The sequence below is a fragment of the Caretta caretta genome, chromosome 3 (genome assembly GCF_965140235.1).
Source record: "Caretta caretta isolate rCarCar2 chromosome 3, rCarCar1.hap1, whole genome shotgun sequence".
Taxonomy (NCBI): Eukaryota; Metazoa; Chordata; order Testudines; family Cheloniidae; genus Caretta; species Caretta caretta.
The window spans coordinates 136,125,725-136,141,882 of record NC_134208.1 but is presented as its reverse complement, the minus strand read 5'-3'; the positions used below and the strand labels follow the sequence as shown (position 1 = coordinate 136,141,882).

The 16,158-nt window shown below is 40.9% G+C and overlaps 1 protein-coding gene across 2 annotated transcripts in view; it reads left to right on the top strand.

The window, feature by feature from the left end:
- Nucleotides 1–8,213: 8,213 nt before the first annotated feature.
- ERO1B (endoplasmic reticulum oxidoreductase 1 beta) overlaps nt 8,214–16,158 on the top strand; it is a 65,606-nt gene continuing 57,661 nt past the window's right edge. For both annotated transcript variants that reach the window (XM_048843800.2, XM_048843799.2), the window contains exon 1: nt 8,214–8,581. In XM_048843800.2, coding sequence (XP_048699757.1) covers nt 8,480–8,581 — 102 coding nt within the window. In that variant the 5' untranslated portion in view covers nt 8,214–8,479. The remainder of the gene's footprint in view (nt 8,582–16,158) is intronic.

The window sequence follows — 16,158 nt, the reverse complement described above, 5'->3', positions numbered from 1 at the left end:
GACAAAGGATAGGAATGTGGTCAGTGTACAAAATGGGTAAATAGCAGGGTCCCTCAAGGATATGTACTGGAACCTGTGCTGTTCCACATATTCATAAATGCTCTGGAAAAGGGGGTGAACAATGAGATGGTAAAATTTGCAGATGATACAAAATTATTCAAGATAGTTAAGTACAAAGCTGACTGCGAAGAGTTACAAAAGGATCTCACAAAACTGGGTGACTGGGCATTAAAATGGCAGATGAAATTCAATATTGATAAATGCAAAATAATGCATATTTGAAAACATAATTTCAACTACACGTACAAAATGATGGGATCTAAATTAGCTGTTACTACTCAAGAAAGAAATTGTGAAGTCATTGTGGATAGTTCTCCGAAAACATCTGTTCAGTGTGCACTGGCAGTCAAAAAAGCGAACAGAATGTTAGGAAGCATTAGGAAAGGGATAGATAATAAACAGTAAATATCATAATGCCACTATATAAATCCATGGTATGCCCACACCTTGATTATTGAGTGCAATTCTGGTCACCCCATCTCAAACAAATATATTAGAATTGGAAAAAATGCAGAGAATGGCTACAGAAATAAGTAGAGATTAAAAAGACTGGGATTGTTCATCTTGGAAAAGAGAATACTAAGGGGGGATATGATAGAAATCTATAAAATCATGAATAGTGTGGAGAAAGTGAATATGGAAGTGTTATTTACCCCTTCACATAACATAAGAACCAGGGGTCACCAAATGAAATTAACAGGCAGCAGGTTTAAAACAAAAAAAAGGGAAATATTTCTTCACACAACACAATCAACTTGTGGAACTTGTTGCCAGGGGATGTTATGAAGGCCAAAAGTACAACTGGGTTAAAAAAAGAATTAGATAAATTCACAGAGGATAGGTCCATCAATGGCTAATAGCCAAGATGGTCAGGGACATACCCCGCTGCTCTGGGTGTCCCTAAGTCTCTGACTGCCTGAAGTTGGGACTGGACAATGAGGTGTGATTCACTCAACAATTGCCCTGTTCTGTTCATTCCCTCTGAAGTATCTGGCAGCAGCCACTGTTAGCAGACAAGGTGCTGGGCTAGATGGATGCTTGGTCTGACCCAATATGGTCGTTCTTATGTTCTTATAAAGTCAAAAGCAACATTTCCATTGATTTTCAATTCAAGCAGGATTAAGCCCAGTCTGAGTTAAAGGCAAACAGTGCTCTCTGTATATAAAGTAGAATAATCTGCAGTGACAACTGAATAAGCAACAATGACTCAATACTTTGTCTCTAATTTCTATTAAATAAACAGAGCCCTATCTATAATGCAATTATGTGGCAGTGGAAATGGTTGCATAATTGTGAGCTTTACAAAGTTTGTCATAATAGTGCTTCTGAATGTATGCCTTCATTTAAGAAAAAAATCAGTCCTTTATAGTTGTAAAGAAAACTTTCATAATGTGATCACAATTGTAAACCAATGCAGTGATGTCACTTTAATTTTCAGACAGCCTGAAACAAGAGCTCTGTAAGAAGTGTAAACTGTTTTCATTACAGTGGAGCGTTGACATTAAAGTTTAAGTATGGCAGTGTAATTGTCACCATTAACTATTTTACCACTAATCATTTCAGCTGAAACATTCAGTAAATATACTGATCCTCTGCTGTAGGAAGTAGTGGCAGATTCTGGAGTGGGATGGGATCAGAAATTGCTGTTAAGGTTTCCTTAGGTGGGGAATGAATTATTGAACCCTCTGTTCCCTAAATTAATGGTCTCAATTGAAGCTACCTAAAAGAGGAAGAAAAGAGCAACTGCATCCTCTCTCTCTCACTCAAAGAACACCTCAAAAAACCCTGCCTCCCACATATTCACTCGTGTCACCTTCACAAATGCGTCCTACCTAACTGTCAAAATTTTTTCCCAGGACAGCTTCAGCAATGCAGTTGTTTTCAATACCAAAATCTGTGGCACATTTAAATTTGTCAGGGGGCAATGTAAAACAAATTTGAATTAATATGAAAATAGATAATATTGGCCTGATCCAAAGTCCATTGAAATCATTTTAAAGACCATACTGACTTCAATGGGCTTTAGATCATCCCTATAAGGGATATTCTGTTGGACTAGGAGGATCATGGGGGGTGTGGGGGGAAGTTTGGCAGTGGGATTGAAAACTGAACCATAATTCTAGCACTGCTGCACATAATTTAGGTTTAATGTGAAACAGCACACAGAACCTCGTATATCACTAAGGAACCATTCTCAGATTTTTACAAAATGCAATAGTTCTGTAAAGAATCTCTAAGGAATAAAAAGTATTTTTTCATGAATGTGGGAGAGGTTTTTTAGCCACCAGAGCCTAGCAAATCTGTGAAGCAAGCATTGCTCTTGAAATCCATATAGCCCTCCTTTTCGAACATAAATTTGTTAGTCTCTAAGGTGCCACAAGTACTCCTTTTCTTATTAAAAAGAGGAGCTCTTGCAAATATTGGCAATGAATTACAGCTATATACTTAATTGCCTGGGACTATTGGTTGTTACTTAGCCAACTCCTTGGCCTTTGGAAAAGAAGAGACTAACAGTAGAGGTATCACTCCTATTGCAGTTCCCATGATTGCTGGACCTCTGAAAAACAAGCCAGACAGGAAAGGGGCTTGAACTTCAGTTGGTTGTAATACACGGACATGGCTGAAAGCTTCTCTACTTTTTCAAGGGAGTCAGGTAATAAGAAAACCTGACAGGACTGAAGCATGTTCCCCAGCTTCCTACATTTCCTTTAGTTACAAAGGGAGAGACCATGCTGCCATCTCTAGGAATGCCTCTTGTGAAAGAAAATGTGATGAGAAAGAAGTAACTGGAAGTTTAATCTGAAAGAAAAAAAGCCACCTTTAATTAATGAAATTTACTTAAACAAAATCTTTCAAAGTAACTTCAGCACATACTTTTCAGCATTTTAGTGGTAGTAAAGATAAAAAGAGCTAATCTTTAAATATACTTTCTATTTCTATAGCATCTTATCTCTATGGCTCTCAGAGGGCATTAGCGACTTCATTATTTAAGACGCACAACACATCTGCAAAAGTAGGTAACTGAGGCTGTGCTCTGCTAATAAATATGACAGGGAGGGGACACTGAATAAATCTGCAAAAATAACAAGGGAATTTTCAGTATAATTAGTAGAGATGAGGGAACCTGACTTGTTTTTGATAACAAGCAGTTTCAGATCATTGAGACTTGTATAATAGAGGTTGTCTTGTGTAACCATTTTGCAGATGGCAGAGACAGAGAAGAATTAAGTGAAGTGTCCCAGGTCACTGAACAAATCACTTTCAGGAAAGGACAAAGAATGCAGGGGTCCTCACACCATGCCATTGTCTTCAGTACAAGATGGTGTTGCCACCACCATGGTAACCTCCTGCAATTGTCAAAATATGGTAGGGTGACCAGACAGTAAATGTAAAAAATCGGGACAGGGTGTGTGTGGAAATAGGAGCCTATATAAGAAAAAGCCCCCAAAATCGAGACTGTCCCTATAAAATCTGGAAACCTGGTCACCCTAAAATATGGCTATTTTTATTTAAAAACAATCCTATATTTTGCAATAATGGGCCAAACCCCAGCAGCAGTGCATTAGGAATTATAACTGGTTTCAGGCACCAGGTTTGCTCAAGCTCCCCACTGATTTTGGGGGGTTACCATCACATTTTCTACCTTTAAAATAATGAGTATTTTCCTAAAAAGAAGGAATATTTCCAAAATACCTCTGAACAACATACTAATCCACAGAGGTCTCCCTGCCAACACTACAGAAAGAGGGATTCTAGATGGACTCCTCCTGAAGGTCGAAACAGCAGACTGGACTTCTACATAGAGTGCTTCCGCCGACGTGCACGGGCTGAAATTGTGGAAAAGCAGCATCACTTGCCCCACAACCTCAGCCATGCGGAACGCAATGCCATCCACAGCCTCAGAAACAACTCTGACATCATAATCAAAAAGGCTGACAAAGGAGGTGCTGTTGTCATCATGAATAGGTCGGAATATGAACAAGAGGCTGCTCGGCAGCTCTCCAACACGAGTTTCTACAAGCCATTACCCTATGATCCCACTGAGAGTTACCAAAAGCAACTACAGCATTTGCTCAAGAAACTTCCTGAAAAAGCACAAGATCAAATCCGCACAGACACACCCCTGGAACCCCGACCTGGGATATTCTATCTACTACCCAAGATCCATAATCCTGGAAATCCTGGGCGCCCCATCATCTCAGGCATTGGCACCCTGACAGCAGGATTGTCTGGCTATGTAGACTCCCTCCTCAGGCCCTACGCTACCAGCACTCCCAGCTACCTTCGAGACACCACTGACTTCCTGAGGAAACTTCAATCCATCGGTGATCTTCCTGATAACACCATCCTGGCTACTATGGATGTAGAAGCCCTCTACACCAACATTCCACACAAAGATGGACTACAAGCCGTCAAGAACACTATCCCCGATAATGTCACGGCTAACCTGGTGGCTGAACTTTGTGACTTTGTCCTTACCCATAACTATTTCACATTTGGGGACAATGTATACCTTCAGATCAGCGGCACTGCTATGGGTACCCGCATGGCCCCACAGTATGCCAACATTTTTATGGCTGATTTAGAACAACGCTTCCTCAGCTCTCGTCCCCTAACGCCCCTACTCTACTTGCGCTATATTGATGACATCTTCATCATCTGGACCCATGGAAAAGAAGCCCTTGAGGAATTCCACCACGATTTCAACAATTTCCATCCCACCACCAACCTCAGCCTGGTCCAGTCCACACAAGAGATCCACTTCCTGGACACTACAGTGCTAATAAACAATGGCCACATAAACACCACCCTATACCGGAAACCTACTGACCGCTATTCCTACCTGCATGCCTCCAGCTTTCACCCTGACCACACCACACGATCCATCGTCTACAGCCAAGCTCTGCGATACAACCGCATTTGCTCCAACCCCTCAGACAGAGACAAACACCTACAAGATCTCTGTCAAGCTTTCTTACAACTACAATACCCACCTGCAGAAGTAAAGAAACAGATTGATAGAGCCAGAAGAGTTCCCAGAAGTTACCTACTACAGGACAGGCCTAACAAAGAAAATAACAGAACGCCACTAGCGGTCACCTTCAGCCCCCAACTAAAACCCCTCCAACGCATTATTAAGGATCTACAACCTATCCTAAAGGATGACCCAACACTCTCACAAGTCTTGGGAGACAGGCCAGTCCTTGCCTACAGACAGCCCCGCAACCTGAAGCAAATACTCACCAACAACCACATACCACACAACAGAACCACTAACCCAGGAACTTATCCTTGCAACAAAGCCCGTTGCCAATTGTGCCCACATATCTATTCAGGGGACACCATCACAGGGCCTAATAACATCAGCCACACTATCAGAGGCTCGTTCACCTGCACATCCACCAATGTGATATATGCCATCATGTGCCAGCAATGCCCCTCTGCCATGTACATTGGTCAAACTGGTCAGTCTCTACGTAAAAGAATAAATGGACACAAATCAGATGTCAAGAATTATAACATTCATAAACCAGTTGGAGAACACTTCAATCTCTCTGGTCACGCAATCACAGACATGAAGGTCGCTATCTTAAAACAAAAAAACTTCAAATCCAGACTCCAGCGAGAAACTGCTGAATTGGAGTTCATTTGCAAATTGGATACTATTAATTTAGGCTTAAATAGAGACTGGGAGTGGCTAAGTCATTATGCAAGGTAGCCTGTTTCTTCTTGTTTTTTCCTACCCCCCCCCCCCCCAGATGTTCTGGTTTAACTTGGATTTAAACTTGGAGAGTGGTCAGTTTAGATGAGCTATTACCAGCAGGAGAGTGAGTTTGTGTGTGTATGGGGGTGGGGGGATGTGAGAAAACCTTGATCTATGCAGGAAATAGCCCGACTTGATTATGCAAAGAGTTGTCACTTTGGATGGGCTAGCACCAGCAGGAGAGTGAATTTGTGTGGGGGGTGGAGGGTGAGAAAACCTGGATTTGTGCTGGAAATGGCCCACCTGTTGATCACTTTAGATAAGCTATTACCAGCAGGACAGTGGGGTGGGAGGAGGTATTGTTTCATATTCTCTGTATGTATATAAAGTCTGCTGCAGTTTCCACGGTAAACATCTGATGAAGTGAGCTGTAGCTCACGAAAGCTCATGCTCAAATAAATTGGTTAGTCTCTAAGGTGCCACAAGTACTCCTTTTCTTTTTGCGAATACAGACTAACACGGCTGTTCCTCTGAAACCTGTGGCACCTTAGAGACTAACCAATTTATTTGAGCATGAGCTTTCGTGAGCTACAGCTCACTTCATCGGATGCATACCGTGGAAACTGCAGCAGACTTTATATATACACAGAGAATATGAAACAATACCTCCTCCCACCCCACTGTCCTGCTGGTAATAGCTTATCTAAAGTGATCATCAGGTGGGCCATTTCCAGCACAAATCCAGGTTTTCTCACCCTCCACCCCCCCACACAAATTCACTCTCCTGCTGGTGCTAGCCCATCCAAAGTGACAACTCTTTACACAATGTGCATGATAATCAAGTCGGGCTATTTCCTGCACAAATCCAGGTTTTCTCACATCCCCCCCACCCCCATACACACACAAACTCACTCTCCTGCTTGTAATAGCTCATCCAAACTGACCACTCTCCAAGTTAAAATCCAAGTTAAACCAGAACATCTGGGGGGGAGGGTAGGAAAAAACAAGAGGAAACAGGCTACCTTGCATAATGACTTAGCCACTCCCAGTCTCTATTTAAGCCTAAATTAATAGTATCCAATTTGCAAATGAATTCCAATTCAGCAGTTTCTCGCTGGAGTCTGGATTTGAAGTTTTTTTGTTTTAAGATAGCGACCTTCATGTCTGTGATTGCGTGACCAGAGAGATTGAAGTGTTCTCCGACTGGTTTATGAATGTTATAATTCTTGACATCTGATTTGTGTCCATTTATTCTTTTGCGTAGAGACTGTCCAGTTTGACCAATGTACATGGCAGAGGGGCATTGCTGGCACATGATGGCATATATCACATTGGTGGATGTGCAGGTGAACGAGCCTCTGATAGTGTGGCTGATGTTATTAGGCCCTGTGATGGTGTCCCCTGAATAGATATGTGGGCACAATTGGCAACTGCTGAATTGGAATTCATTTGCAAATTGGATACTATTAATTTAGGCTTAAATAGAGACTGGGAGTGGCTAAGTCGTTATGCAAGGTAGCCTGTTTCCTCTTGTTTTTTCCTACCCCCCCCCCCCCAGATGTTCTGGTTTAACTTGGATTTTAACTTGGAGAGTGGTCAGTTTGGATGAGCTATTACCAGCAGGAGAGTGAGTTTGTGTGTGTATGGGGGTGGGGGGGATGTGAGAAAACCTGGATTTGTGCAGGAAATAGCCCGACTTGATTATGTAAAGAGTTGTCACTTTGGATGGGCTAGCACCAGCAGGAGAGTGAATTTGTGTGTGGGGGGTGGAGGGTGAGAAAACCTGGATTTGTGCTGGAAATGGCCCACCTGATGATCACTTTAGATAAGCTATTACCAGCAGGACAGTGGGGTGGGAGGAGGTATTGTTTCATATTCTCTGTGTGTATATAAAGTCTGCTGCAGTTTCCACCGTATGCATCCGATGAAGTGAGCTGTAGCTCACGAAAGCTCATGCTCAAATAAATTGGTTAGTCTCTAAGGTGCCACAAGGACTCCTCTTCTTTTTGGGAACACAGACTAACACGGCTGTTCCTCTGAAACCGAGTATGTTCCTGTGTGGCTGTACCGAAAAAACCCCCACTGACTGCCACATGGGGAGCCACGGACGCGTTTGCCCCCCAGCTCTGTGCGCGCAGCGCAGAACTCATAGCGGCGGGCTAGAAGCCGGCCAGCTGTGCAGACGACGTCACAGAAGACCCTCTCGGACGCCCCCTAGCCCCTTTCGCAGGGGCCCTTGAAAGGGTCGGGGCAGGAGGCTCTGGGCAGCCCTAGCCCCGCCCCTCCTTGCCAGTGACAGGTACCAAGTCATCTCCTCTTGTTTTGGAGGTGCGCGTGGTTATCTCTGATTGGCCGTCGCTCGGGGCCCCGCCTCCTGTCGTCCCAGCCCCCACACCGGGCTGGGAAGTGCGGCCGGTTGGACTCCGAGTCCCAGAGTGCTTTGCGCGGCAGGCGGCGGTTGTGTGGCCGCCGCCGCCGCTGCTGTGCGAGGGAGGAGGCTGGGGGCCGGGCCGGCGCAGCGCAGAGGGGAGCGTGGCTGAGGCGGGCGGAGGTGAGCGCGGCGCCCTCTCCTGACAGGGGGCCGGCAGAGGCAGCGCCGACAGCGTCCGCCGGTGCCCGTGCGCCCGCGTCCATCCCCTGCCCGGCGCCGAGCCCTTGGCCGCGCGGCGGAGCGGGGCGAGGGCCCCCGGGGTGGCGGGGCGAGGCGGGAGCAGCATGAGCAGCGCCCGCGGAGCCGCCCGGAGGACAGCGGCGGGGACGGGGCTGGCGGTGCGTCTCCTGCTGCTGGGCAGCATCTGGACTCCGGTGGAGGCCCAGGTGAGAGAGATGGGGCTCGGGCGACGGCGGCTGCCTGTGTCGGGGGCGGGGAGGGACCCTGGAGGGGAAGGAGGACCGGAGTTCCGGGCTTTCCTCCTTCGGCCAGACTGCAGCTGGATAACGGCTCACGTGTGCGCGCAGCGGTTTCTGTCCCGAGGGATCCCATGAGCTTTGTGGACTCTGGGTTTGGTGCTGCTGGCTGCCCTGTGCCCCCGCGGATCCGAAGAGGGGGCACTGCGCGTTTTCAGCGGTTTGCAGGACCAAGCAGTATCGACTTTATATTTCTTTCCGCTGCCTCTTGCTGAGTGAGATGCACTGAGGTTTCAGTGGGGAGCTATTTTGGTTTCATTTGTTAACAGTAGCAGAGCAGACGTTTAATGTGGCTGACTTGTAACCGTGCCCCAAGGGTATATGATTGGGGTATTATATGAAATTTGGAAAAGAGGAATGCACAGAGAAGTTCTCTGTTATGGGATATAATAATATTTTTATACAAAGATTCAGACGTTAAATAGAGGAGTTCCTTAATTCAGGAAGCAGTACTTTTATATTCATATGTACAAATTTCATCCTAAACAATCCCAGAGTGTTTCACAAGATATGGGTTGTATCATGCTATTCATTTTTAAGCAGAACTCTGACTTCTTTAGGAAGTCAGTGGGAGGTATAGTATGATCTCTTGGTAGTACTTAAAGATCTGGGAATTAGAGCTCGGAACAGAACTCAGGTCTCCTTTTACTTTGACTGCTCTTTGGTGATGTTGGACATCTAACTTAAGCTCTGTTACCCCCTTGTACAGATGGAGATAGTAATGCTTACCCTTCTTTTTGAATTGTTCTGAGAAATTGAGTGTCATATGCCAAAAATACTATGGAAGTGGAGAGTCTTTTACTTTTATTCATCAGAAACAACCATATCTAAGATAGCAGTTGTGATGTGGGAGGGCAGGTGAAGCTTTGGCCAAAGAGATTAGGGAAAACCTATGGAATCATTTACACACACAGCAAGCCAAATGTTGTCTCTTTTGGTTGTTTTAAATATATGTTTACATTTTTAAGGTTTTCATACCTTGAAACCTGCCCTACAGTAAGTGTCCATCCAAGGGACTGTCAATAAATCACTTGCCCAGTATAGATTCCTTTTATTTAAGTGAAACAATACACTCAAGCTGGACAAATTCAATTTGGAAGTAAGGTGCACATTTTTAAGTGAGAGTGATTAACCATTTGAACAAGCCTACCTAGAGAAATGGTGAATTCTTGATGTCCTCAAATTACAATTAACACTGGATGCCTTTCTGAAAGTTATGCTTCAGTGAAAAAGGAGTTAGTGGGCTCAATACAGGAGTAACTGGGTGAAACTTAATGGCCTGTGATATACAGGAGGTCAGAGTAGATGATCTCATGGTTCCTTTTGGCCTTAAACTCCATGAATCTATGAAAATGTGTTGGAAATTTCATGGGATACATAAATGGTACATTAATCCATATCCAAGTTAAATTGCCCTTAAAGCAGAGTTGGTGGGTTTTTTTGTTTTTTGTGTGTGTTTTTTGCTGGTGGCCCTTAATGCTGTCATTAAAAAACCTTAATGCAAGTTTCACTGTTTGTTTAGTCTTTAAACTGGGAGGGATATCAATTGTTTTTTAAACCAAGGTTTATATATTTGTAGGGCTGTCGATTAATCACAGTTAACTCATATGATTTACTCAAAAAAATTAATTGTAATTTTAAAAATCACGATTAATTGCACTGTTAAACAATAGAATACCAAATGAAATTTATTAAATATTTTTGGATGTTTACTACATTTTCAAATATATTAATTTCAATTACAACACAGAATGCAAAGTGTACAGTGCTTACATTATATTAATGTTTATTACAGATATTAATGTTTATTGTAAAACAATAAAAAATAATATTTTTCAATTCCCCTCATACGAGTACTGTAGTACGTCATGAAAGTGAAACTTACAAATGTAGGGTTTTTTTGTTACATAACTGTTTTGTTTTTGAGTACAATGTAAACCTTTAGAGCCTATACCTCCACTCAGTCCTACTTCTCATTCAGCCAATCACTAAAAGAAACAAGTTTGTTTACATTTATGGGCAATAATGCTTCCCACTTCTTAATTACAATGTCACCTGAAAGTGAGAACAGGTATTCGCATGGCACTATTGTAGCTGGCGTTGCAAGATATTTACGTGCCAGATGCGCTAAAGATTCCTATGCCTCTTTATGCTTCAGCCATTGTTCCAGAGGACATGCTTCCATGCTGATGACGCTCGTTAAAAAAATAATGCATTAATTAACTTTGTGATTGAACTTCTTGGTGGAAAATTTTATGTCTCCTGCTCTGTTTTACCCTCATTCTGCCATATATTTCATGTTATAGCAGTCTCGGATGATGACCCAGTACATGTCCGTTTTAAGAACATTTCACTGCAAATTTGACAAAATAAGAAGATACCAATGTGAGATTTCTAAAGATAGCTACAGCACTCAACACAAGATTTAAGAATCTGTAGTGCCTTCTAAAATCGGAGAGGGACAAAGTGTGGCGCATGCTTTCAGAAGTCTTATAAGAGCAAAACTCTGATGCGGAAACTACAGAACCCAAATCACCAAAAAAGGAAAATCAACCTTCTGCTGGTGGCATCTTTCTCAGATGATGAAAATGAACATGCATCGGTCCGCACTGCTTTGGATTTTTATCGAGCAGAACCTGTCATCAGCATGGACGCATGTCCTTTGGAATGGTGGTTGAAGCATGAAGGGACATATGAATCTTTAGTGCATGTGGCATCTAAATATCTTCCGATGCCGGCTACAACAGTGCCATGCGAGCGGCCTGTTCTCGCTTTCAGGTAACTTTGTAAAGAAGAAGCAGGCAGCATTATCTTCTGCAAACGTAAACAAACTTGTTTGTCTGAGCAACTGGCTGATCAAGAAGTAGCACTGAATGGACTTGTAGGCTCTAAAGTTTTACATTATTTTATTTTTGAATGCAGGGTTATTTTTGCACATAATTCTACATTCATAAGTTCAACTTTCATGATAGAGTGCACTATAGTACTCGTATTAGGTGAATTGAAAAATATATTTTTTTCAGTACAAATATTTGTAATAATAAATATAAAGTGAGCACTGTACACTTTTTATTCTGTGTTGTAATTGAAGTCAATACATTTGAAAACGTAGAAATCTTCCAAAAATATTTAAATAAATGGTATTCTATTACTGTTTAATAGCACGATTAATCACAATTTTTTAATCGCTTGACAGCTGTATATATTTGTAATAAAATATTAAACATCTTTTGTTGCTGCAGTTCAAATTCTACATATCTATTACCCCCTGGTTCTCTACAGTGTTTTGACTACTAGCTTTTTTTCTCTCTCTCATTTTGTGTATGCAGCAAAGTGGTAAAACTGTGAGGAGCAAAACAAGGTGTCCCGGTTGGTTTTCGAATGAGGAAATATGTTTAAGCAATTAAAATACAACCACCTGAGAGCACACCTTTAAGGTTGTCTGTATAAATGTGCTAACAATGTTACTGCATTCATGTATTCTATTCAGAGCTTGTATGTTTCACAACATAATAAATTTAGTTGTTTCTACAAACTCCATATTTTAAATGCATATAACTTGGAACTTAACTCATGTTTAAGCATAGCTTTTATAAAAGGTTGACTTATATTGGAAAACAAGTTAGAGAATTAACCATTTACAGGTTACATCGGATGTCATATATACAGCAATCATTTTAACAGTCACTGTAGAAAAATACTTTAATACAGTTCCTGGAAACTAGATTGTGGGGTAGTCACTTTTGATCCATATGATACAAATAAAATTAAAAGTAATACACTAGTATTTTTCAATTTGTAATTAATTTGAATCTTATAGTTGCTAGTAAGACTGTGATGAGGGAATTGCATACATTGTGGTTATATTTAGTTGGTCCATTTACCGCTTCCTGTAACATGTATGCATGTAACAGTTGTAACTGAAAAATTAATATCAGCATTAATTTAAGTGACTTGTTATGTTATGTTTCTCATTCTTCTCCTTCCTCAGTTTTATATATAAAACTGAACATTGCCATGTTTTCCAAGGTAAGAAGTGGAATATTTAATGAGGTGTTGTAGGTGTAATTTTTGTAAATAGACTTATTTAAAAAAAGTTTTACAAATCTATTAGCGCTAGAAATGTTTTCATTAAATTGTTTGTTAAATTTCAGTTATATGTCTAAATCCCTTTCTCCAAAGGTGCAAATTCCTTATGGTATCGGAAGTAAAAGTACTGTATAAGAAGCAGAAAAATGCTATGGACTAAATTAAGTCGTGGCATACATTAATGCAACTCCATTAAAATCACTGGAGATGTGATAACTCATGCCAGGGCAGCATTTGGCCCTATACCTATCAAGTGAACTAACCAGTCTAGTTTCATTGTCAGAGATCAGTGCAATGCAACCAAAAAAACCCGCAACAACTCAGCATGAATAGTGAAAAGTAATAGGCTTTTAATATTATTTGTTCTAATGTTTTAACACAGGATCTTTTAAAATGTAATTCTTTTTCTGGCAACATAGTAAAGAGAATTATTTCCATGCAAATATTCAAACACTAATAGAGAAGATGCAGAAACCTGTTGCATTTAATTTACTGAATAATAGAGTACTTTGAAGTAAGATAAAGCTCTGAGTGTGTAATCCACACTAGTAGAACCGCTCTGTAAATTTAATGAGTAGCTTGAAACCCTTAATCTGTTGTGCTGCTTTATCATGAACGAGGGTTATCACCTTCGAGCCTTGTGCCTTCACTCATAACATGGGCCACTAAAACACCTTAAAAGAGTATCTTAATACAATTACAACAATGTTTAATTTTAAATTACACCTTGCAAAGAGGTTTTTTGCTATTTTATAAAAAAAAATTCTCATTTTTGAAAGTAGATCATTGGAGATAGATAAGAAACAATATGAACTATGTTGTAAACACTGATAAGTTTGGTAGTCTTTTTTAAAAATTGTTTTGTCTTTAGACTCAGGACTTCTCAGATGTCTTCTTTTTCCCCTCATTTCTGAAGGGTCCATCTTCTATCTTCAGTGTTTTGTTGCTTGCTGAATAACTCTTAATTTGTGTTTGGAAGACTAAAACACAAGCTGTAGGTTTTACTGAAAAACAGTAATGTGTTACATTGTTCTATTGCCATTTCTATAGTTGACCATGGACTCAGATCTACAAGTATGGTTAAATTTATTAAAGGCATTTAAAAATGCTTTTAGGGTTTTAAATTGTAATTTTAGGCACTGATACTGCAAATACTTACTCATGTGAGTAGCTACGCTTACTTGAGTCGCGACCTGGGAGTCAGTGGGATTAGTCCTATAGGTATTTACAGAATCAAATCCTATGTGTGTATTAAATCAGCCCCTGTACCAGATGACTGGAGAGTAGCAAATATAATGCCTATTTTTAAGAAAGATTCCAGAGGTGATGCTGGCAGTTACAGGCTGGTAAGCCTAACTTAGGTACCAGGCTAATTGTTTGAAACTATAGTAAAGAGCAGAATTATCAGATGCATAAACATGATGTGTTGGAGAAGAGTCAACATTGCTTTTGTAAAGGGAAATCATGCCTCCCCAATCTATTAAGTTATTTGAGGTAGTCAACAAGCATGTGAAGAAGAGTGATCAGTGGATATAGTGTGCTTGGACTTTCAGAAAGCCTTTGACAAGGTCTTACACCAAAGGCTCTTAAGCAAAGTAAGCAGTCATGAGAGAAGAGGGAAGGTTCTCTCATGGATCAGTAATTGGTTAAAGGATAGGAAATTAAGAGTAAGAATAAATGGTCAGGTTTCACAGTGGAGAGTGGTAAATAGCCAGGTCCCCCAAGGATCTGGGACCAGGGCTGTTCCACATATTCATAAATGATTTGGAAAAGGGGGTAAACAGTGAAGTTGCAAAATTTGCAAATGATACAAAATTACTCAAGATAGTTAAGTCCAAAGCAGACTGTGAAGAGTTACAAAGTGATCTCACAAAACAGAGGGACTGGCTGACAAAATGGCAGATGAAATTCAGTGTTGGTAAATGCAGATAATCCCAACTATACATACAAAATGATGGGGTCTAAATTAACTGTTTACCACTCAAGAAAGAGATCTTGGAATCGTCATGTTTAGTTCTCAATGTGCAGCGTATGTCAAAAAAATTAACAATGTTAGGAACCATTCTGAAAGAAATAGATAATGCTCCTATATAAATTCATGGTATGCCCACACCTTGAATACTGCATGCAGTTCTGGTCACCCAAAAAGATATTAGAATTGGGAAAAGTACAGAGAAGGGCAACAGAAATGTTTAGGAGTATGGAACAGCTTCCGTGTGAAGAGAGAGTCTGGGACTGTTGAGCTTAGACAAGAGATGATTAAGGGGTGATGCCACAGAGGTCTATTAACATCATGAATGGTGTGGAGGAATTGAATAAGGAGGTGTTGTTTACCCCTTCACAAAACACAAGAACCAGAGGTTACCTGATGAAATTAATAGGCAGCAGGTTTAAAACAAACATAAGGAAACACTTCTTCACACAATGCAGAGTCAGTCTGTAGAACTGGAGGATATTGTGAAGATCAAAAATATAACTAAGTTTAGAAAAGAATTAGATAAGTTAATGGAGCATAGATCCATCCATAATCATTACCCAAGATGGTCAGGGATGCAACTGCATATTCCAGGCACCCCTAAACCTCCAAATGCCAAAAGCTGGGACTGGATAACCTGGGAGGTATCACTCAAAATTGCCCTGTTCTGTTCATTCCCTCTGAAGCATCTGACACTGTCTGTTGTCAGAGACAGGATAGTGGGCTAGATGGACCATTAGTTTGACCCACTGTGGCTGCTCTTACATTATTATTAGAATTGTAATATATGTAACAGTCTATTATTCTAATATTTTTCCTACTACATTCTGTAGATAAGTATCAAAATACTTTAAAGAGTATAATGTAAGTATGCCTCTTTTAGAAATGGGTTAACAGAACTTATTTTAAACTCGAAGTGAAGTATTTTAAGTTAAGATAATACAAGATTTTTATGTACATTAGGGGCTCAATCTCACAAGTTTGTAAACAATTTCTGTGACAGTACTATGCATCTCATAAAATCATGTCTTAACATGATATATCCTCCTGGTTTGGGAAATATAGGCCCTTCAGGCTGCAACATGCTCCACAGAGATGGTCTCAATTGAAGTGCAAATTGCAGGACCACAGCATTAATCTCCATAGTTACTACATTCAAATAGTATTGCACCTGGAGGTGGACTGATGCCAGTCCATGGCATCAGAAATTAGTTTTCTATTGTAAACAAGTGTAAAGATAAGATATTGTCACCCCCTTTGAGTGTAGCAGTTATCCAAAATTCAGGGTCCTATGGTTTTGTTTGAGGAGAAATTGATCACACAGCCAGATACCATTTGATACTATTGTTTATTTACAAAGAATGTACAAAGTCCTGTTTTCTGAACATAGCAAGAATCAAAAGGCAGGAGACAATTTCTTTGC